Raw genomic sequence first — 24,657 nt, 5'->3', positions numbered from 1 at the left:
AGGAAAATCACACGGCCCCCATATTCGTACATACGTATTAATTCATAGAATCATAGAATTGTTCAGCAGAACAAAATACTTGCAAATCCAAGTCCTCCCACACACACAAGCAGAGGGAAGTATTTCACTTTTCTTGTAAAAGAACCAGATGCAACCAGTGCAACATTGAATTACGGCAACTGAACAATGCCTTGGATGAATCACTGGCAAAAACATTCCCTTCAGACTTTATTAGATGTCTCCATGTAAGGGAAACAATTAGGGCAACTTCATCTACTTTTACTGATCAACAGCAACCTACAAAGTAAGGTTTTCTGCTTGTATCACATCTGTTAACTACTTACTAATCCATGTCTTACTCAGATTTTGATGATAAAGCTATTTAATTTTTCAACCAAACTGTGTTTCCTTCCACTGACCAGGGGTGGATTCCCCTTCAGTTGTCAGATTAGAGCACTGCATCACTGGCCAACCTTATTTTTTTCCTCTTCTTACAAGAGAAACTTGAATATAGAATAAGCAGTCTTTCGATTCTTATGTTAACAACAATTTCACTCCTGTTATTGGAACTGCAAGAGCATAAATGAAGGCACCATTGAAGCTTGTAAGCTGGCATTGCAAGATAATCGTGAAGAACGATAAACAAAAATCAGTTTTTGGCTTTTGATGGATACTTTCACCTGCCTGCAAAGTAAAAATGCTGAAGCTCCTCTAGTATGAACTGTGGACTGCTTTATGTGTAAATCGGTTCGTTTTATTCAGCAGGAATACCCATCAGCACACCCATGCATGTGTCTCTAACACAGATAAGACTCAAGTTGAATACTTCCTCTCAGGGACCTTGTATTCGCCTGCCTCATTACTGTGGAGCAGTCTGGACAGTGTTCACTTGCAGAAATACATGACCCATGTATCTGACAAAGGAAAGAAAGCTGAAAAGCTATTACATTAGGCTTGATTTACGTTATGACAGTTACACAATGAGCTTTTATTTTAGACAGTTATATTTTGACTCATGCTATGACACACAGCAAGCTTTTAATGTTAATTTCACTAATCAAAAAAAAATGCCCCGTATGAAGAGCTCTCTAAGTGTTTGCTAAATACCACAATGTTTCCTAACATTTCTCAACATTATGACAATGCAGTAAGAATAGAAGAGTTTGAACCACTGCTATTGCAGCTGCAGGAAAGATAATAAAAAATGAAAACATATTTTCTTTACAACTTGGCAAATTGTAATAAGCAATTCTAGAAGAAAAAGAAAAGTTGAATAACATATTATGTTATTCAACTGCTGACACTGGGAAAGAAGAAAGATTCCAGTGAAATGCATGGGCTTTGCTGAACAGGCAGTCCAGCCATCCCACCCAGTGATGGCTCAGGAAGTTGACACTGCCACGTCCTGTCACTATATACCTTCTGAACAGAAAAGTTTTTGTAGAAAAGAAGGAAATGCATTGTAATTCACAAACCCTGTTCAACAATAGACAGTCACTTTGCAACTGTGTCTGTCCTTTATTACTCAAGCCACATTATCTACTGCTGATGTGTGTTGAGAGGGAAGCTCATACAAAGCTGCCCTAGCCTCAACTGGCATATCTTGATACTAATGTACTTGAATAATTGTCACACTTCTCATCTTTCTTGTGTTACCCAGTCCTGGTTTGAAGTTGGTAGAAAAAACACATGTATGAAATCTGTTCGGAGCCAGGATCTAAAACAGCCTTTTTCAGACTGGGCTGTTCTGAGCACTAATTGGCTTTTACTCTACAGCTGCATCAAGCTCTAAATCTTAATAAATGTTTTCCTCAAACTTTAAAATTCTGGTGAGAACACAACATATACTCCAGTGCCACGAACAACTCATGCCTAGGGCTAAATGCTTGCAAGGTCAAGGCCTGTGGCTGGACTGCTTAGGAAAACAGACAGCACATCAAGAGCATGATGTGGGCAAGTAGGGAAGAAACACCAAAGAGATCATAGGAACAGCAAGAAACACAACAGGCTCAGCAGATTCTTTTTCTGTTATTTATTACTCACTATGTATTCAAATTTGTTTAGGCCAATAGCTAGCCTCAAAACTGTACACACAATATATACACAGGCAGATACATGAACACCAGTGCTGTTTCAGATCTTTTTCTTTTTATATATGCTCATGCAGCTGAGTATTTTCCAGTTACAAGTTACTTATTTGCAGACACCCACAGTGGGGCAGACCATAAACAGGTTCTTCTGGAAATGCTGAATATATTTATGAGAAATTCAGTTATATACTGTATTTCAGACTTTGCAATGCAACAGAAGTGTTTAGTGTTTCCCTATATACCAATGTCACTACGTGCAAGACCATATATATGCAAGCCAACCTTCCAATGGGTTGTACTTTTCTCATTTAGTGTCATATGAAGCCATATGAGCTGTGCTAGCAGTGCACCGCAGCAAACAGTTACCACAATATTGTGCAACAAGTAGATTATACTTCCTGCATTGTTTTTATTGTCTCATTAATGTAACACTAAGAGAAAATCCCAGCAGATTGTTCAGTACACTCAGCAGAACCACAGGAAGGAGATAGCAGTTTGCTGACCACCACTACCACCAAGTGGTTTGCATGTGGAAGCTGTTAAGTACGGAGTGTACTTGCTCATGCTCTCACTGAGATATCATTAAAAGGATGCCATCATTAAAAATTAATATTTTTCTAAAGCTGCAACTAACATCTGAACTCATTGCTCATGCTGATGTTATGTATTTGCTACAAAACAGCAGAATTAGATCCCCAAATCAACACTACTCAATTCAATTTTATTTTTTTAACTTTGGAATTATTGTTTAACTCAATTTTTATCTTTATTTCAGTAATTAAATTTTTCTGTAAATGCACAACAAAAAAATACTTAATGATGTGCCGTGCAAATCGTTGACACGAATACCTATAATCAGCTAGAAGGATCTAAATATATGTTGTCTAGCTACAACTAAAACTTGTTTCCTGTAAGAAACTTAAGAGCAACAGAAATTTTTATGTGCTTGTTTTTAAATACTTTTTAAACCATTTTTTTCCATTAAGTAGCTACCTTACTATAGCATCTGCAACTCAAGGAACAGGGCCACTAAGCATGAAACCATCTATAAATAAAAATTGCTTAGGGAAAACAGGAAGTGTGAACAAACAATAAATAGTAATGAATACACTAATTATAAACACTTATTTTTAATAAACTCTTGTTAGTACAGGTCAGGTTGCTGGCTTGTTTAACTTGTTTTCATTGATACTTCGTAAATTCTGCCAGTAGGTCACAGTCTTGGAGAGAGGTTTGGTAGAGCTCCTAAAGCGGCTCCAATCTAATACATAATATCCTGGAGTATCTCATCAGTTGTTTTTTTCATTTGTTTACTTTTTGTAAACTCAGCTGAACCTAAGACATTTCCTGAAAATCTGTTATTCTCAGATGATATTTTACAAGGAAGAAATAAGAATATTAAAAAAAAAAAAAGACCTTATTAAGGACTTAAATCCTCTTTTTGAGGCAGTGCTGGTTTGACTCAGCAGCAATCACAGATGTTGTAAGAGCAAAATGAAAATTTTTTTTCACAGTATATTTTGCCTCTGCAGCAGCAAATCACTGGAAGGCCAGAAACATATGAAAGCACTAACTCCTTCTCTCTACTGGCAGAAACACAAAAAAATCACACTATAATTTGGTTCTGGAGTATAAATTCTGAGTTACATAATAGGACAATACTAACCAGTCAGGTTTCCTTGTGTCCCTTTGCTCTCCTCCACACAAGCCTTCAGTACAGCTCCTTATCAGAATTTGAAAAACACACCAGAACCCTACAAAGGCAGCAATCAACTTCCCTCAATCTAGGTTCACCATTGGTGCAGCACATCCCTGGAGAAGGATTTACAGACACTGGTGGCGCAAACCCTGCAAGCAGCTGGGGCTCTAACCCAGACAAGAAGTTCAGGACAGCACAGCTGCAGCAACAGACAGCGGAACATAAACTGAGGTACTGAAGTACCTCTGATTCTTTCCTGCTACAAAAGGAACATAAACCACCCTGCTCTACCACAAGTATTAGCTTCGAGTTACTTACCCCTCCAAATGCACCACCGCCTTCTGCTCCTGGCATTGACTCCACCGAGCTAGTGCTTGCTATCTGAGGGAAACACAATGACAGAGCAAGTTCAACAGGGACATTCTTCCTAAAATATACGAAATGTCAAAAAAATAAAAAAGACATTATTTGCTTTTAGCCCCTCAGCTATTTACTCATGAACATCTTTTAATTGCATGCTCACTCAGCCACTCTCAGATACTCAGCTGACCACAAAGTGTTGACTTCACAGACAGTACGGAATTACCAAGCCTGCCTCTCACTGAACTGGGTATCTGTCCCACAGAAACACCACATAAAGCAAACTGGCAGGTTTTGAACTTCACCACTAGTCTTCACCACAGCCAAGAGAGCAAGTGCTAAGTGTAGTCAGTGGATTCTATGTAGGAAGAATATTTACTTCATTCAAATAGTACTCATGTAAGTTTTTCTTAATGTCTTACATGAAATATAAATGCTAATTGGCATCTCTATGTATTCAATACATAAACCCGAGGGCAAATAACAAGCTTGTGTACACAAAAATGGCTACATCCTAAAACAAAACCCCTTTCATCTTTCATTAATTTACAGGGATTTTGTTAGTTTACAGGAGGTTCTCAAAATTAGACTCTTTCTTCTCTCATTATACCCATAGATCATTCTTCCTTTGCCAATCAAATATCTCCATTTTCAGCTTATCCAAATCTCCAGTACATTTTTGCACCCTATGGACAGCAGGTTCCAGTTCCATTTCAGAGCAAAAAGATTTCACCTCTGTTGCTAGAAACAACCTGAGCTGTAGCTTTGAGCGAGCAGCCAAGTTGAAGTGCTGTTCATTCTGATATCTAGCCATATCTGTTTATAAACTAACACAATCAAGCGACTCTAGAGAATAAACAGGGAAAGCAAACAAGGCAGTGAGCAAATGCAGCCTGGTCAAGGCAGGCAGCCCTGGGTTGTAGCAGCTCAGGAGCGCTCTCGTGGGGAACACAGTACGCCCTCACTCCAGGTAATTGTACCTGCCTTGGTGGGAACCCAGCAACCCAAGGGTCTTGGGCATAATGCATTCACAAGTCCCATGGAAAGTGGTTTCTTTCAGCTGGAATCCTGATCACCCCAGGTATTTAGATCACCGCCTAGTAGAAGTATGTGTGCTAACACACGGGGTTCAAGAAAGGTACTGAGCAGTGGGGAGAGAAAAGGGGGTCTGAAGGACCTGGAGAAAATCACTAGCAAGTTCAGAGAAAAGACTCTAGTTGCCTGTCCAGATCCCCATAGCCTCTTAGCCTTTATTTGGAAAGATAAGCTAAAACAAAAATACCCTCTGGTCTTAACCTGGAAAAGATTTCAAAAGAGCTTCTCCAGCAGCACTGTACTAAACTTCTGCATTCTCCCCAGGCACTCGTCTGCTTTCGGTCTTACTCAGTTGGAATACTGCTGTTTGCTAACTACTGGGGTTTTCACCTCTATTTAAGTAAGCATTCTACTATATTTACCTAAGTATACTAATACATGAAAACTTATCTGACCGCAGCACACAAACACATTTTCTCAGAGCATTAACTGCTCTGGAAAGAAGCATGCTCTCATAGAGGATGTGTTTTTATCTCCCTCCCTAGCAGAAAATGCAGACTTAGTCCTACTGATGAGAAACCCCCTTATATTACCGTTACCACTCAAAGTATTTAGGATTTGGTATGGAGGAAGATAGCTATTCACATGTAAGTCAGAACTACCCCAAGGTGGTCAGAACTAGAGGTTACAAGGAGGAACAGGAAAAAGGCTGTGGACATAACAGTGATTTAACAGCATCTAAAAATCGTGATTTAACCAAGTTCATATCTCAGGGATGTCACTTCCACAGAGCTTGGCTCTCTGTAGAAAAGGTAATTTCCTAAATGCCAGCCTTCCCTATAATACAAGTCCCCACTCTTCTGCGATCAAACAGTGGTAAAACCAGTCCTGGAATATTTTTATATGGCTTTAAAAAAAAAGTTTAAAAAAATCTTTCCCATAACCTTGAAATGTTGCAGATGAAAATGGAGAGCAGAGAAATGAGTGTCCTCTTTCTGAAGGAATTAAGCCACAAAAGAACCCTGAAGCTTTCTGTAAAGGATTCCTTAAAAGATCACTGCTACAGTAACCCTGCAGGGGACTGACTGGCGATGACACTGAATTATTCACCTCTTGACAGGTGAGAGTTTATTGCTATTCCTCTGACTTGCATTGTAGCAGTGTCCAAGCTGACAGTCTCACTGAGTTACACTTAGGCAAACCGAGGAAGAGATGAACAGTAATCATGAAATAAACAGAAAAAGCACAGGGAAGAGAGAGGGCAAGGGGGTGACAGAGACATACTCCTTTCAGGGGCTTTAGGATTATTATTTTTAAGGGAAGTATTAATGAAAATAACATTAACAAAAACAACAATTGCTGTATATTATTGTACAGAGATAATCTTAAGAATCAGGTCAAAATGTCAACCTCATTGTCAAATCTCTGCACCTACAAGAAACTGTAAATCTTCTGTTGGTGAATCACAAGTGAAGTATCAACCCTTAATAACTGTATGAGATTATGTAAGTCAGCAGGGAAAACAAAAGCATGTTAAGAATCGCGTGCAAAGGCATGCAGCAAATGTACAACTGAAATTAATCATAAGCACTGTAACATACCAAATGTATGGCCAAGGACGGGAGAAAAGCAATTTGGCTGTTTTTCTATAAGCTTATTAGAACCAGAGTCCCATTTCTAGTAGCTGTTACAGATCTAACTTGGAATCCATGAGAATAAATCCATTTCTTGACTCATGAGAGCAAAAAAAGGAAGATTTTTGTCATTTTTTCCTCTGAAGCATACTGCCCAGATGATGAGATACGTACAGTATATGCTGCCCACAGAAGCATATTGCTGCTAAGAATGCTCTCAGTACTTGTCCAGTTTTCCTTACAGAATTACATTCATCTCTTTCTAACTGACAGCAATTTCTGGCACATTTAAGCCTTGACATCGGTTTTCAAAGCTGATTATCCAGATTATATTATCTCGTAAAAATACAGGTTAGCATTCTGACATAGAAGAAATTAATGTACATACTGCATTCATATCACAGCCAGGAGATAAGCCAGACTTCTGTTCTGCCTCAGTTTTATGAACCAGTAGAGTATAACATGTGGCTACACCATTGACACACAAGAAAAATAAAATGGGATTTATAAAGCAAGATAATAATCATGAAGTTGAACAGACACCATCTTAATCAGATAGAGAGAAGTATGCTTATTTGTTCGCTTATTAGCAAAAGATATTTTTTTTTCTAACAGCGCACCCCAGTTCTGAAGGCAGCCATGAGTCAGCTTAAGAATATAGAAACAAACTGATTGTTTTCCCATTTTTTTTCAGAGTATTTTTAGCTGATGAATAGCTCATGATCAGTAAGATATATAGCATGCTCTGAAAATAGATCATCACTAGCCACTGTAAGTGACAGGATCATGGACTCTGGAGGTTGGCGAAGATCTCTGCTGTCAGTCTATGATTAATGCTGGGATGAAAGGAATATCTAACAATATCTAACATCTCTCCTGAGCCCCCTGGGAAATCAGACAGATAAAAATCCAGCATTATAGAGTAACTGAGGCAGATGTGAGAAAGCGGAGGTTCCTATGATTATTCGGTACAAAATAAAAGTTGGGGAGAGGAGTGGAAAGAAGATAAAAAGATCTCCAAGTTTAATCTCTGCAGATAGACCCTCTCTCCCTGTGCCCCAAGATCTACCATGGTTGACCACAGATGACATCAACACAGGCAGCTCTGCAAGGAATTCCCAACAATTTCCCTCTCCCAGGCCCTCTTCTCTTTAGCTTTTAAGCAAGTGACTGTGGCTTAGGTTATTATAATTTTCAAGTTCAATGAAGAGATATCATCGTTATCCTCACGTGACAACTTCCAAAACAAAACTCGTAGCAAATACAACATGGAGTAATTCACTCCAGTTTGACAGAAACAGAATAAACTTTCAAGAGTATTCTGCACATTTAGTTGAAGAGTTGAACCCTTCTGAAACAGGTTTATTATCCATAAGACAGTATTGTTAAGATCCCTATAAAATGCATTAATTTCCTTTCAACTCCTTAGAACTTTTTCAATAATAAGAAAATAATAAAAAAAAAAATCTAAAACCACATCTCTGAGGAGATGGGGAAAGGTAATGAAAAAAATCTCCCAGGCACACAAATATCATTCCAGACATCCAGCCACTCATAACACTGAAGAACTACACCTGTTATGCTAAACGAGCCACTTGTCTGGAAAACATGACTGATAGGTCTCTTGCACTGAACTACCCTGAGTAATTTATTCCATACCTGCATGGTTGAATAACTATGACTGATATGCATTTGAGAGCCAGAGAAACGGAGCTGACTGTAATGTAAAAAATAAAATAAGACTACTGTATTTTAAAGTTAGCTGTGTAAGCCTACTTTAACTGTCACTAAAACTGTTATAGCACAGAAGGAGAATTAAGCACCCAAACTTACTGATGAATCAGGAAGATGGTCCTCATCTTGAGAAAAAGAGCTATTGAAAGCTCTAAATGTTTCACTGTTCTGTTTGTGCTTTTCAATTGTTGCTTGAATAACCTGAAACAAAAATTCCAGTGAAGATGAGAAGTTTCACTAAAGAAGTCTTGGAAAAATTCATACTCAAAAACATACAAAAATTCTTACAGGAAAATCCTTAGGGTCGTCATTTTAGTGAAAAACCCTTACATTTGTAGAGAAGAAATCAGAATTTTAAAACCTTAACAACTAAGAATGGCATTGTTATTTCAATACCATTAACTTAAAAACTAGGAATATTCTTAGTGTTTCGTACAAGTCAGACTTCAAGAATATACAAGCTAATCTCTGACTTTTCACTCTCTTCTTTCACTGCACTCGAGGACTGCAGGAAATGGGAAGCCATTCAAAGCCTCTTTTTGATCCACTCAAGGCATGGTGGGTCAGCAGTGGGACCCTGACTGGAGCACTAGATTCTCCACAAACATCTTTTCCACATTGGACTACTCAGCTTCCTCACAGAGCCTCACTGATACAGAAACCCCTGAAAGATCATTTCAAAAACAGAAGGTGCTGACTGCATGGTTATTTCCACCCCCTATCATAATGTTTTTGTATTAACCTGAATCCATTCCCTCTTCTCCTCTTCTGTCCTGTTAAAACAAAAGAAAAATACAGAAAACATCAACATTACATTTTCAGTATTTTCATTAAATCCAATTGTTGACATCCTCATAGCTTAATATCCATGAAGATTTTAGCTTTGCTATCTGTTTTATAATCATCATTAATAATTATTGACCTTAATTATTACCAAGTAACTGCCAAAAAAGTTTGAATTATCACTGCAGTGGAATCTACAAGTACTATTATAAACATCAACACACTGACTTAGGATCAATGAACTGTCTTGCACATGTAAATGAACCATCTCAGTTTCTCAGCTTCCGTTTTAAAGCTATGTCATACTAGCATAGCCATATATCCTAGATTTTGAATTTGTACATAATATTCACCAACCTGAAAAGACAAAACAAGCACCATACCTGGCTTGCAGTTCCAGTGATCTCTTTTTTCCTGTTATTGAAAATGTGTGAGCTACATTTTGCTTGGCAATTTCTTGGACCTGCAAAAAGAAGATGTCAGCTTCTTACTAGTCTCCATCTTCTTTCAACCATTTTAATAACTTACAAATATAGTCGTTCTTTGAAATGCTGAGTTGAAAGGATCACTCAGAATACAAAACAAAGGTAGAAAACCCAAAGGAATTGTTTCCACAATTACTCATCTCACTACAAAAACCCTAAATCTATCTTTCCCCCTACAGCAATATGGGAAAAAGGTGGCTCCTGTATCAGCCAGGTGACAAGGGAAGGTTTTCAGTCGAAGAATGTACATCCTCACTAGTTTCTTACTCACCTTTGGATGACTATCTGATAATAATAAATCTTAAAAAAGACATCCAATGCTGTACTTTATAATTTTATTTCTATGTACACATACAATTCCATTTTTTGGATTCAGAGGGGATCTGACACTATCTACTGTAGAAGCATATGTAAATATTATGAATGGCGAAAAGAAGAGATACAAACCTGCAATCCTGCAATGTCCATCTTCTCTCGAACACTGAATTTCTGGCCTATCAGCCTCAGTTTTGGCACACAGTAAAGCACCATGCTGTTAAACTGTAACAAGGAAAGAATTTAAGTTTAGGGGTTATATGTAGGACACAGCCTGCATTTTGACAGTTTAGGACTCCGGCGTGTCTTACTCTATGATGCAATTCTCAAAGAAATTTAATGAGTAGGTTGGACTCACACATCATTACTTGAAAGAAGTGGACAGAGAAATATGTCATCCCGCCACTTCCCCTTTCTCCACATCTCTCCCTAGGTACCAATTCAACTGCCTTGAGAGCAAGTGAGAGCTATTCTCTTGGTGTTGGAGAAGCTGGCCATCTCACTCAGCAACATGGGACTGCTTGAAATGCCCCTCTAGGGGCACTTCACAAAAACGCAGCCTCTGAAGAGGGAGATGGAAGGAGACCCCTTTAAGCCTGACAAGCCATTGGCAAAGGCACAAGCATGGAAGGAGGAAGGAAACCCTCAAGGGAAGAACATCAAATGAAAATTGCTGCTCGGAGGAAGGAGTAGCTGAGCTCAGTTGGTAAAAGCTTTGGAAATATATCACTTCACAGCACAACTCTGAAAATAAGAGAGCAACAAAAAACTCACCAGGAATAAATATCTATCCTGTGCTGTGCCATTCTTTGCTGACAATTTCTGAATGTGTCCTTCTTTAATGAGCTCATTAGCTGGGTTAACAATATCCTCTTCACCACCGAGTCGCTCATAGACTTCCAAAAGCTTGTGCATCTTTTCCTGCAAGTACAGAACCCCAGAAATTTAAATAAAAGATATTCCACTTGGCCTATCACTCACAGTATCATTTTTGTGATGTGTAAATAAGTAAAGAAAAATAAGGAAAGAAAGCAGTCTTTCACTTCTGATAAGTAAGTAAATAAGTTTGCAGATGACACCAAGTTAGGTGCGTGTGTTGATCTGCTCGAGGGAAGGAAGGCTCTGCAGGAGGATCTGGATAGGCTGGACCGATGGGCTGAGGCCAACTGTATGAGGTTCAACAAGGCCAAGTGCCGGGTCCTGCATCTGGGGCGTAACAACCCCAAGCAGCGCTACAGGCTGGGAGATGAGCGGTTGGAAAGCTGCCTGGCCGAGAAGGACCTGGGAGTACTGGTTGATAGTCGGCTGAATATGAGCCAGCAGTGTGCTCAGGTGGCCAAGAAGGCCAACAGCATCCTGGCTTGTATAAGAAGCAGCGCGGCCAGCAGGTCTAGGGAGGTGATTGTCCCCCTGTACTCTGCTCTGGTGAGGCCGCACCTCGAGTACTGTGTTCAGTTTTCGGCCCCTTGCTACAAGAAGGACATGGAGGTGCTCGAGAGAGTCCAGAGAAGGGCAGCGAAGCTGGTGAGGGGTCTGGAGAGCAAGTCTTACGAGGAGCGGCTGAGGGAGCTGGGGTTGTTCAGCCTCGAGAAGAGGAGGCTCAGGGGTGACCTCATCGCTCTCTATAGGTACCTTAAAGGAGGCTGTAGCGAGGTGGGGGTTGGTCTGTTCTCCCACGTGCCTGGTGACAGGACGAGGGGGAATGGGCTAAAGTTGTGCCAGGGGAGGTTTAGGTTGGATATTAGGAAGAACTTCTTTACCGAAAGGGTTGTTAGGCATTGGAATGGGCTGCCCAGGGAGGTGGTGGAGTCACCATCCCTGGAGGTCTTTAAAAGACGTTTAGATGTAGCCCTTAGTGATATGGTTTAGTGGAGGACTTGTTAGTGTTAGGACAGAGGTTGGACTAGATGATCTTGGAGGTCTCTTCCAACCTAGACGATTCTGTGATTCTGTCATACAGCTTTGCATTTTCAAAAAATAATGAGTATCTTTTCCATACTCTTCCCTGCCTTAGTCACTCATGATTCATACTTGGATTGTATCACTTTAATAGTATTTTGATATCAACACATTAGTATCAATCTATTTGATATTTTTAGATGTTCTTGTTCAATAACAGCTATGTACCATTGGAAGAAATGTCATCAGGTCCTCTAAAATCACTAGCAGGACTGGAAACCAGCATGTTAACAAACTGTTTCCAAGGTTGCAGTTATTAATTCAGCTTCCAGTTAACATCTCAGACTAAGATTTGTGCTACAGTAGGAACATTTCTTAGCTTCTGAGAAGTTTCACATTGTGCATTGTTGCTGACACAATGGCAGGTAGGTCTCGTTCAGGAAGCACAGTCACATTCTGCATTTATAAGCAGAGTCTAAAACCTCAGCTCTCTGGGGAATGCTGCAGTCCTACCCAGGTGCCCCTGTGGCAAAAAGCATCTTATGAAATAGGCTTAAATCGACTTAAAAATACAGTTTTAATATCATTCAAGTATCCTTATGTCTTTCTCAAAATTCTTTATAAAATGTTTACTCTTCCCCTTTCAGCAAAGCAACGTTTACACTTAATATTAAGTCAACTAAATATTAAAGTTCCCCCTGTCCCTCCTGTGCAGCATTCAGACGGATAAAGGCAACCCACTTGCAGCTGCTATAATAAGTACTGCAGCAGCTTTAACAAGTCAGAATAAGAAAGGTGCATAAATCTTGCTACTGAGTTAGAGCATTTAGAAAGGTTTGGCTTTTAACCAACCTGCTGGACTGATATGCTCCAAACGGCACTGCAAGCAAATAGTCAGAAAGTGAGGACAGAGATCTATGCAATTACATTTGGAAAATATGACCAAACACATCTGTAAACAACACCTCAATCCGTCTTCAGATTAGGCTGCAATTTCAGGTTTTCATACACCTTACTTACCTCCATTTGATTTATTTCACCATAAACGTACATCATGCTAGCTTCTATGCTAAACAATTAATCTGACCAAAACAAACCAACAAAACCAACTAAACAAACAAAACCCTTAAAATAAACACACTGCCAAACAAAATGGAAGTGGGGTGGTGGTAGACACAAAACAAACAAGGAAGTCATCTCAATCCCTAGAGCCAGTATGATTTTTCCAACAAACTGGAAGATGATCCAGAGACTCCACTAATTCAAAGAAAATTTGAACTTATCAAACTACTTTTTGGGGGGAGAAACTAGGATACTAGGGGCAGGTCCAAAACCTGAGGGATACCTGCACATCTAGGAAAAGATATTTTGAAAAGTCACTTTTGGAAATGTGGTTTACTTCTCACACTGACACAAAACGAGGAAGCAGCCAACATTAATTCAAACCTCTGCTAGCTTTCCGAGATTTTGCTACAGCATTTGCTTTTCTTTCGGTTTGGCTCTGACCTCACGCAGCTGTTCCCACTGTCCCATGGGGCTCTGCAGAGGTTTGTGTGCACAGGACGCGCTCTGCAGCTGGGGCTGCTCTCACCCTGCATTGCTCCCAGCAGCCCACCGCCCTCCCCAGCCTCCCAGCACGCCCGGGCACCTTCTGCTAGGGACGGCAAACAAAGTGGGATATGTGCGCTGGAGCTGGGAAACCATGAGGTCAAACCTGAAATTCTTACTTGGATAATTTTCTTTGGAGCTTCTGCTCAAGCAAAACCTATTAATTACAGGAGAATCAACGCAACGAGACTCTAGGTTCTCATTGTAAGCAAGCAGGGCGTAGAAAATTATTATAACAGCTTTTCCTAATAGTTTTTTTGGTTTGTTTTGGTGTTTTTTTTTTGCATATTACTAGAAGAGCATCCAACACAGAAAGCAACTGCCTGGTGACTTCATCTACCTGCTGCCTGTGAAGCTGCTGTACAAAGGTCCCAGCAAAACAGCTGCTACTTGTGGAGTTGTCGTTCGAGGCCCCAAACCAGAAAAGTTTCCACTGACACTTATCTTCATCAAGAGAACATGCTAGACTCAAATAGAAATAGATGGTTTCGAAACTGGTTTTCACTGAGACGTAGCGAAAACAGACAGACATCAGCTGGTTACTTCCCAGCAGCAGCCACAGGAAAGGCGGGCTCCTGGTGGCTCAGGGAGCGCCAGCCCCAGACAGGCACCCAGTGACTTCCTCTCGTCTGGGCAGAGCTGTGCCCTGCTGCCTCCACAGCCCTGACATCTAGCATGACTCAAAACACCAGGCTTCTAAAATAAGGCTTAAAGAGAAAAAAAAGAGCTGAATGGGAAGATGGGGGAAAGAAGAAGCAGTATATGCAAGCAAACTGAAGTGAAGACAAAAATATAGGAAAGAACCTCCTGGTTTTTTTTTTTCTTTCTTACACAGATTCTTGATAAAAAACAATGTTTTGAAAGGACAGAACAAGGAAGAAAGGGTCTGATATGGAATGGGATGTAAACCTTGTAACCCATGAGTGATCAGTGAGCGTTAAGCCTGATAAGCGGTGTTTTAGAACTATGGGATACGCAAGCTCCCAAGGCACTTGTGTCTACAAAAGGGATAACATCCGTAACTATGAAGTCCTTTTTCTTTAACGGTAGTGCACTTTCAGTCCTGTAAGTAAAACATCCCTAACATTCAGCATTAAAGGCCTCAATAAAACAGGGAAAAAAAAGTTCAGACCTTGTGTTTTAAAGTGAAGCGTCAAAATCTCTGCCATCTTAGGCTGCCCAACTTTAGAAGTAAAGCTTACCAAAGCTACTGACACACACTAGTCCCTCTGTACATTTAAAAACAAGGCAAAATTCAACCAAAACAACCTCCAGTCTGGAAAGGACTTGAATTAAAAATAGCATGAAAATCAGTAAGCACAAAAATCTATCCTTATGAATAGACAGAATTGAAACATTTTTCATTGAAAAACAAGTAATGATTTTATGAAGGTCTCCTTTTTCAGTGGAGGATGGATGTTCCCTTAAGGAGGAGGAAGGTGAAATTTGGGATGAACAAACCATGGTAACCACAACAGGATCATTTACGATAAAGAGAACTCAGATATTCAACTATTGTTTAAACCCTGTCACATCGTATTTGAAAATTCTCTCCAGTCTTACTTTGCTATGCCTGTGGCAATGGAGAATTATCAGTTCGAGCAAATATTTCCAACAGATTATGCTTCCATTACTCGATTTCTACTCACCATCTTTCTGATTGCTGCATTTGAATGGTTTGCTGCTGTAGATATGAGCTCCAGTGATTCTGTGAAAAAAAAAAGTAGCAAGTTATACCTTCTCCAGACTGCATCTGTTAATAGCACTTTTTTTTTTTTCATCTTCCTGCTTAGCATTTTCCCTGCAAAATTGCAAAAGGACTACATTTTGTCCTTCCATAAATTAAAAGGAAGGCTTATAAGTAGCTACATACATAATCACTTCTGCATTTTCAGCTGGTCCACGTGCATCTAATTATTTGATCTTTCTTTCCTGGAAGCACATGTGTGACAAAAGATTTACCTTCTAGGAATCAGTCTAGCTCTTAAAGTTAATGGTAGTCACATTTAAGTCTTCTGAAGCATATTTTAAGAATGTCTTCCTAAAAACAGAGCCTAACCTGCCTTCCTAGGAAGCACATATATTTAAGACCATTCATATTTTCCTCCTCCAACTATTCCATGGATGTCCTCCTGTATTTGTCTTTGGGCATACAATGGATTAAATAAAAATTCCAGATGTTCTACCATTAGCAGCTTCAATACCTTGTCACTGTTTACTCGCTAAAGCTGTCTTCATTCCCAGAGCTGACCTATCAACTCTTTTCTTCTCTACTCCACAAGCATCCTGAACCCCTTTGTACTAAGCTGGCCAATCATTTGATTAATTCAATTCTCCATTACTACCATAACCCTAGTTGAAAGTATCTGAACACGTGAAGGAAAAAATTCTCCAAGATTTTACTGTGTTCATTAGACAGAGAGAAGTTTACATGTACTTTCAGCATCTTTCCTGTCTGGAGATTCTTCTGGAAGTTTCTTTAAATAGTCCTTCAGGAGAAGTTCATAACGGGGAATCCTTTGCACGGGTTCAAGCATGTGATGCTGCAACGTAAGGTTTCCACACACCTCCTGTTTCTGTAACGGAGAGAAAACAACCATAGAAGGCTTTGGTTTTGGTCCCATTTTTGCTGTTAAACAGCAAGGGAAAATGGCCATTCATGTATAGTTAGAGGACCACATGAAAATTTCCCAAGCTATCAGAGCTGACAAGCGTGAACCTTTGTTCCTTATCTCTGACATTTTCTGCAGATATACAACAGTATCTTACATTTTGTGATTCTTCACATGATCAAAAAAGCCCTAGGTAGCATTCCCCCTACCCACCAGATTAAATAAAATCAGAAACCCCACAGGGATACACTGTTTGCTAGAACTTACTGTACAAGCAGCAGATATACTGCTCACCTTTGAAGTAGCTACCTCAAATTCTCTCATTTTACTTGACCAAGAAAGGGGGTTGGTTTGAGACTGATTACATTAAATGTTACCCAATAATTACTCAATTACTCTGCTTGAAATGGCACTGAGTGTTGCAGTATGCTTATTGTCACAGAAGCCCTAGGAAGTAAAGCAATGTTTCTATTTATAAGGATGGGGAGGAGAAATGAGAAACACAGCAAAAATAACTAACTTGTTTTAAAGCAGACAGGAAGTTTGTGAGTGATACAACCTCATTCCTGAATCCCTCATCAGCATCTTAACCCCAAATACATACACACGCAATCGTCTCCACTGCATTATTTTTAAGTCAGCTTACTGAAGCCACATCTCGGTCTGTTCCACTGTAAGCAACCCCTCATCTACCACGCTAATCTCAGTATTCTTTTCTCGGAGGAAGGTGCTTGTTTCAGGTATTTGTAGTCTTCCACATAACTATCACAGCCCAAGACACGCTGCTGACTTGCCCGATTCTTGAAGCAAAGCCTGGAGATAACAAGATGACTGTCTGATAGAAAAATATTAACCATCCTTCCAGAAAGATGTAAATGGGCTTTAAAAACATATCTTGCCACTGTGTAGTGGAGTGAACAGCATTTCTGTTTAGAGGAGATTAAGTGAATTTATCTCTCAGAGTTTTATAGCACAATGTTTCCCAGAAAACACAACTGGGATGGAAAGAATCGGAGATTCCAGGAAGCACTGAGACACAGAACTGCACTACTGCATATTAGCCCTTGGTTTATATTCCTAAATCCACTTACTATAATAATCTCTATTGTCTTTTCATTACTGTAATATGATGAACCCTAACACTGAATAATAATAGGGAAGAAAAGGAAGAAGTCCATTCCAGGCTCATGTCAGTTGGACTAATACATCAAGTGGATCCTCTGTAAAAGTCAACAATCACAAAACAAACCAATCCAAACAGGAGAACTTTCACGTTACGTGATTTCCAAAACTTTACAGAGTTCACATTACAATTCAGATGACTTTACTAGAGGAAAGATAAATGTTTTTCTGTGTTTAATTAATTCACATGAGAATCTGAAACATAAATATATATTAAAAGAGCACTTTTCTGATGGTGTAACTAGAGAACTTACAAAAAAAAACTCCTAATAAACTTACCAGCTATCAAGTTTTTGCACTGGTAGGTGGATGAGAAGTAAACAGAAAGTAAGTTTATCTTCAAGGGCAGCTAAAGTAAACTTGACAAGTCACAGTCATTCACTTCCAAGTCCTATGGGATGTCTGGTTTTATTTTCTCTAAGTTAGCATAATTAATAAGTGTTAATGCCTTAGCCTATATAACTACTCCATTAACAGCTTGGGTAGACAGTGTATTCCTGCAGGATCACAACAGGCTGCAACTGGTATTTTGAAAAGTAAAGCTGAGGGTCAGGAGAGGAGCCACACGAATGTAGTCCTGGATACCTTGCCAGCAGTCAGGACTGTATGAACCCTGCAGCAGTGGTCCTGTGCCAGGGGCAGACAGAAAAACCTATAGCAGCTCCACTGAAATCTAAATGCAATTGTTTAATTATTTGCATGTAAGAATAATACAAGCAGAACACCAGGCTAAAGTTTAGTTTATGCCCACCCACACCTTCTAACAGACTGCAAATGTCTGCTCTGGTTCTATAAACACAGGCTACAGAAGTTCCCAGAGTAGCGGGGACAGAGGGGAGAAAAAGGACAACTTTTGCCTGTAAAAGTACCTGTAGTTTTTGATAGCACAGAGATAGGTTGGATGACTAGACTGAGTGCTTTGGGTCAAGTCTTTGCTGGATGCACCGCGGTCATGACAGAAGCAGAAGGTGCTGTGATGCTGCTGCTAGAATAATCTACAGTGAAATCCTGTCATCAGTACGCTTCAGAATTGCAACCCCTACAAGCACTGCCTGTGCTAACACTACCTGCCACAACTCTGCTTGAGAAATATGCATGGGCTTGGCCAGCTGCCGACGTGTTTCACAGCCTGACAGCTAACACGAATCATTTGTGTTGGCAGTCTGGTGGCGAGCGGTGTAGAGACAGAAGAATTTTGGGGAGGGCAGATCTCTGTGCTGCAGGAAGAACGGTTACAAACCGAATTACACTTCAGAAAGGCACGGCAGCAGTTTGATGCGAAACTGAAGACAGCAAAATGCCCATGTGCACAGGAAGCAGGAATTCTTACAGTGCTTGCTATAGAAGAGGCCCGATTCCCTGTGGAGCCCAGCTGTGCCTCTATGCCCCTTCTTGGCGTGGGTCAGGGCACGCTGAGTGTGCTGGGAACCCAGCTAAGTCGTCACAGGCAGGCGACACAGCTGAGCAGGGGCAGCAGGGAGGCAAGCAGGGGCCGGGAGCCCCTCGCAGGGAAGCAGGAGCCCCTGGGGGCCCAGCGCTGCCGGGTCTCAAATTCCAGCCAGCAGACACACTTAGCTGCACAGAGCCTCTGCGAGAGCAGGCTGGATTTAGACAGAAAAAGGTTAAGAAAAGGCCACGTACAGTGAGAGTCTGGTAGAAGAAGAACTTTCCCAGTTCCTGCTGCCTTCCCTCTGCTCCTCCAAGACACAGCTTCTGTCTGAGTCAGCCGGCAGCCCTGACCCTCCGCACAGGGCCTCTCCTCTCCCAGCTTGCCGCGGGGATTACTTGATTCCTGACAGCTGGCCAGCCGACAAGCTCCCATTTAGGGCACAGCTGCGCTCCCGGCTCAGCTTAACCCTCTCCCTGCTGCCTTCACCTCCCCCAGAGGCCGGTGTGCACTTTCCCAGCACCTGCGGAGGGATGCCTGCAGCCTGCTGCATCCTCCTGCAGCTGGCCCGGGGTCCAAAGGGGACAGAGGTTTTACAGACACACCAGCGTAAGCAGAGCTCTTCCCCCTCCCCACACAGCTTTTATATAGTGAGAATGAACGTGTGAAAGTCCACGCTAAGCATCCCCCAGCAGAGCTGTGGTCCTCCAGCGCTGCAAGCCCCTTCACAAGCCTCAGAAACAGCAGAGCAAGAGCTGATGGAAACCCAAACAGCTTCCTGCGCCAGGTGCTGCTGGTGACATGCCCAAAGTCAAACACCAGGCTCAGAAAGGAAATGAACTTGCTAAAAAGCGACACTTCAACTTAGTAAGAAGGAAACAAAATTAAGAAGAGTTTACAAATGGATATGTTGAGTATCAGAGCAAGAGGGTGCCCTACACTAAGGAGCACACAAGGTAGGGAGGCTCACTGGGGAAAGGCAACAGTGCCCCAGCAGAACTGTGCCATAAGCATCGATATTTCTTCCCTCTGCTATATAAATATCAACAGAAAACACAATGTACAACAAAGCTATCCATATCTCTCCCCCAAGAAGAGAACTCATCCCATTCTCCTAATTTCAAAACATAAAAAGTGAACACATTAAGGATTTCTGAGTAAGCTGAACGTAGTCAGGATTGCCATGCAAACAGCTCAGTTTCATCCCGTAACTTCCAATTCTCCTCTTAAATACATGAATGGGAGAAAAGCTACCTATGTGAAAAATCTGTGTTGCACAGCAAGAAAAGAAAGGACTGTCAATAAAACCTTCTTCCTTAATTCTAGAGCAATATTATCTTGTACCAAAACAAACATGTTGTGTGCTGGAAATAAAATAAATTTAAATGAGGATCTCAAGGCCATATTAAGCCAATTAACAACATACCTGTATATTTTGAACAACATCTTTGAAAGGAGATGACCTCTGCATACACGTGTTCACCATGTCCATTGCCCTGTCAAAGTTCTTTACATACTCTCCATACATCTTCAGAAAAGGAGCCAGCTTCTGTAGGATATCTCCCAGCCGTGGGTTCACATTCCTGATGGAAAGAGAAGGGTAAGTACAGAAATCTGTGGAGATCAATACTATTTTAAGAGTAAACAAAATTATCACACTTTCACAATTGTCTCCCACAATTACACATGCATGCTGTTGAGATCCTTTAGGTTAAGTTTAAAGCAATCTATTTGGTACCCTAGATGAAAACTTAAACATTAATCTAGATGTGCTAAGGATGATGTTTCTGTTCCCACTGTCACTCTGACGTGAAGCTCAGATCCAAACTGACTACACATTATTAAAGAAACATCCAACTCTCTGTCCAGAAAAAAACACTGTGGGACACGTTCTACTTTTTGCAGAGGTAGCTGTACATCTTTGTCTCTTCCAAATTCAGAGGCAGGCACAGCCAGCCAGGCTGTGGACAATGCCAGAGTTGCCCCACGGCTCTTCACCTGGCAGGGGCATCCCTCCCACGGCACCGAGCCCGAGAGGCTCTCGTGGGAGGCCTCAGGTGACCCCAGCTGGGTCTGTTCCCTCTGGGCCACTTGGCAGCAGCACTCCTACAGGAGCTAGATGTGTAAATGACGAGAGCTGCACGTCTAATTTTCTCACGTTTCAGTCCCGTTAACAGTGTCAGTCTAAGATTTCTTTCCATTTTCCCCAGCTTTTCTCTCACACTGAACTCCTGCCTTACAGTCTGTTTACACGAGATCCCTTCAGCCACGCAAAAAGTTCATGCCCTCGTCTGACTTCCAGTCTCTCCAGTTTTCCTTCCCTTTTATTACAGCTGTTCCTGTAGACATATGTCAGGTGCAAAGGTGCTGGGTCGTTTTTTATTGCTTCTGGACATTGCTGACCTATGTGAAGAAGATTGGACCCTCCCAAGGGAAATGAGAGCTCTGATCTCACCTTCATCACTCAGGGCAGTTGGAAAGGTTAACTCTGTTGACTTTAACATGAAATAAGGTGCAGCATCAGCACCATCAGGACTTTACACTGCAGCACACTCTTTGCAGCCAGTGCATCCTCCCAAGTGGGTTCCTACATCTGCCCTACAATTAACCTTTCTGCCTAGCACTGCATTTCAGCCTCATTTACAACTTAGCACAGCTTCCAAATTTTAATTGGTATATGACCATTAGTACTCATTGAAATAAAAATACTATTTTCTTAAAGAACTTAATAAATATTGTTGGTTACACTGTACATATATCTCATAGAACAGAAGACAAACAAATGCTTGGGTAAAAACTTGTTCAGTGTTGTGGTGCAAAACAGCAAAAGAAATGAGTGCACTACAGACATAAACTGATTTATAGACAGAAAGTCTTCTATCTTATCTGTCTAGATTTTCCTTTGATTGGCTGCTATAATGCTAATTTTGTAACATGAAATTTTATAGAACCATAACAAAATGAATTTAAATATAAAATTGATGTGTCTCATGAAGTCTCCAACACTGTAAAGTCTAGACTGTGACACAATGATGCATTTTCCTTCTTTGGATGGAAAACTTTTTTTAAATACTTCATCCACGGGGCCAAAATAAGCAGTTTGTTTCTTTCCCAGTACTACAGTTTCATAGTACTATGAAACTAGAATAGTGGAAGTACACTAAGAAAAACAGCTCCAGTCGTACTTTGGACCAAAAAAAAAATCTCACAAAGTACTCTAGAAATGTTGAGTGCTCAGGTCTATTCCTATATTCAGGAAGATTACAGGAGAGAGAGAGGCTTAAGAGACTCCATGGCAATGTATTAAATGACATCTGAACTACTGCATTAAACCATTAAGAACTCTGGAATATGATTAGGCTTTAGGGTCACTATAGTTTCTTGAAAACATACTTTAAAAACAACTGGAATGACAGTTACCCACCATTCTTGTGTAATTCTTGTTTTGAGCTCAGGAAGAAGAAATTGTCCGTGGAAACAATAGATAGAAGAAATATTTGAAAAGATGCCTGTTATCACTTCAGATGAAATACCTGCTTCTGACAACTTAGTGCAAAAAACCTGTGTGAGACAAGAGAGTACCAACATTAGTTTAAAAAAATCCTACACACCCCGGCATACAGTTACAGCGTTACAAAGCTGACTGCCTCAGAACAAACCTACAGTTTTTGACTCCTGGTACTCAGTCCTTGGGGATCACAGCTCCGAGTATTTTCAGGGGGTTTACAAACATAAACCCATTGTCAAATGGGGTTAGAGTTATGGTTATGGGCTTACTCCTCCATTAGAAAAGTCTGAGGGGTTTGTAAGTCAAAACAGATTAAAACTACCGAGAAGATGAGAGCTGGTGTACTTGGGAGCTAAGTGGCAAAGAACAACCAGTCCCCAAAGAGCTCTTACTGCCTTTTACATCAAGCAAAATAAAACATGTTTGTTTTGTTTCTCTGCAGGAAAAACTACACTGAACAAAAGTGAAAGACACTCCCTAGTTTTTTAGGGTCTCGAAACAGTCTTTGCTCATCCGAAGCAAACATGGGAAAGTTTTCCACAGAGGTCCTAGTGCTGGAGGCCAGAGGGCTCTTTGGACGTTACAGCTTCTAACAATATTTCTACCAAGGTGCCAATTACTTTCTTTCTTTCTTAACAATGTTACTCATCCTCATTTTTACTTCTTTCCTGAATATTCATGAATTTTTTTCTTTATATAATACATAACATAGACATTATAGAAATAAATATAGACATGTCTGAACCGTGTGGACTCACCAAAACATTTTATGTGGGAAGAAGTTTGGATTCATCATCCTAGTTTTACTTTATCCTCATGTGTAAACATGACAGAAAACAATTACGAATCACAATGGGGAAAAACAAAAATCACTCTGGCTGACCCTTGTTGCCTGATTTTAGTACAAATCCAGTCTATTGTCCTCTGCAGAGCAGTCATAGATTTCATCATTTTTGGTGCCTTGAGTGTCCCTATAATTTCTTCTCCACATATGCTCAGAGAGGAATCAAATGCTTATAATGTCTGTATCATGGGCTGCTGCTTTCCCATTCCTCTTTTTCTAACCCTTGGGCTCCACCTCTGAGAACCAATGGCCAAAAGCTCACCTCCGGGCCCCACAGCATGTACCCTGGCAAGCCAACTCCATCTCCCACCACCAAGTCATGTTTTCACACCATCCAGCTTTAGGTCAGAGGCTGAACTGAAGACAAAGCATAGTTCATTCAAAATTGAGTTACCTGGTCCAACAGATGGAGTCTTTTCACATATGCTTCTTCTGTATGGAGCAGTTCATTTGCAATGTTGAATAGCTTTTGGGGCTCTGTACACTGAAAAAAAAAAAAGTTACAAATAAGACAATCCATCTCCTCCTACGAACCTAACTTTCACCAACTGTTCCCCTTTCCGTTTTCTCAGCGGGCCAAATTCCCTGCCAGTACAGAAGCCTGAAGTGAATGGGGTTAATACATTTCAGAATCCGCTCCGCATTTCTCACCGAAGGATCAGTTTGCTCTAGAGACATTTTTAAAGCAATTTTCTGAAAGTGCAATTAGGAACGTATTTAACAGCTGGTCAGGATATCATTTTAATTCTTTATGGTTTTCTATAAAGAACCAGAAATACCATCCAAATTTGGAGATACAGCTTATCTATTTGATAACTAAGACACCAGATTATAAATCAACAGGGCTCCATTTTTAATTCAGGTCCTGTGACTAAAAAATCATAGAAATTAGAAAAGAGCCCTGTTTGGCCGGAGATTTCACTCCCCGGTCAGCGCAGCATTACTCTCTGTGGAATATCTCTAACAGCTTTGTGCAGCTTTAAACACCCACCAATTTCCTGGAAAGAATTCCAGCAACATAACCAAAATCACCCAGCAAAGTCTTTCATTATGCCCGTTATAAAAATAAAATAAGGAAGGACTAATTCAAAAGCCTGGAGTTCTAAACTAGTAACGAAGCATCACCTTTATTCACAGATTAGCCAAAAGCTACACAGGCTCCATAGATTCTCAGCTTTCTAAGGGCTTAAAAGTACGTGAATTGGTATGACACAGACCGCAGCTTTCTGACAAACTCTAGATACCTTTAAGGGTCTAGACTTCAAACTCTGTGCTTATATTATAATCAAAGTGAAAGTGGGTTCCAAAACTCAGGGCTGGTTGGTTTGTGTTCAGGAATGCAAACATTGGAAAGTGGCAGCAAGGTCAAGCAAGTGTAGGGGAATTTTAATGGACTGGAGCTGGAAAAAAAAAAAGAAAAAAAAAAGAAAAAAAAGACTGCGATGGAGGCTAGAGAGATGTATAAACGGTTAATGGAACAGA

The 24,657-nt window shown here is 40.6% G+C and overlaps 1 protein-coding gene across 10 annotated transcripts in view; it reads right to left on the bottom strand.

Annotated features, from left to right (window-relative positions):
- FGD3 (FYVE, RhoGEF and PH domain containing 3) overlaps window positions 1-24,657 on the bottom strand; it is a 115,276-nt gene that overhangs the window by 15,926 nt on the left and 74,693 nt on the right. For all 10 annotated transcript variants that reach the window (XM_083795948.1, XM_083795949.1, XM_083795952.1 and 7 more), the window contains exons 5-15: window positions 23,570-23,659; window positions 22,248-22,384; window positions 20,250-20,406; window positions 16,080-16,218; window positions 15,292-15,350; window positions 10,910-11,056; window positions 10,268-10,360; window positions 9,719-9,798; window positions 9,295-9,325; window positions 8,652-8,753; window positions 4,108-4,170 (exon numbers count right to left, since the gene is read on the bottom strand). In XM_083795948.1, the coding sequence (XP_083652074.1) occupies window positions 4,108-4,170; window positions 8,652-8,753; window positions 9,295-9,325; window positions 9,719-9,798; window positions 10,268-10,360; window positions 10,910-11,056; window positions 15,292-15,350; window positions 16,080-16,218; window positions 20,250-20,406; window positions 22,248-22,384; window positions 23,570-23,659 (1,098 nt within the window). The remainder of the gene's footprint in view (window positions 1-4,107; window positions 4,171-8,651; window positions 8,754-9,294; window positions 9,326-9,718; window positions 9,799-10,267; window positions 10,361-10,909; window positions 11,057-15,291; window positions 15,351-16,079; window positions 16,219-20,249; window positions 20,407-22,247; window positions 22,385-23,569; window positions 23,660-24,657) is intronic.

This window comes from Anser anser, assembly GCF_964211835.1.
Source record: "Anser anser genome assembly, chromosome: 12".
NCBI classification, from domain to species: Eukaryota; Metazoa; Chordata; class Aves; order Anseriformes; family Anatidae; genus Anser; species Anser anser.
This window is presented reverse-complemented; position numbering and strand designations above follow the sequence as displayed.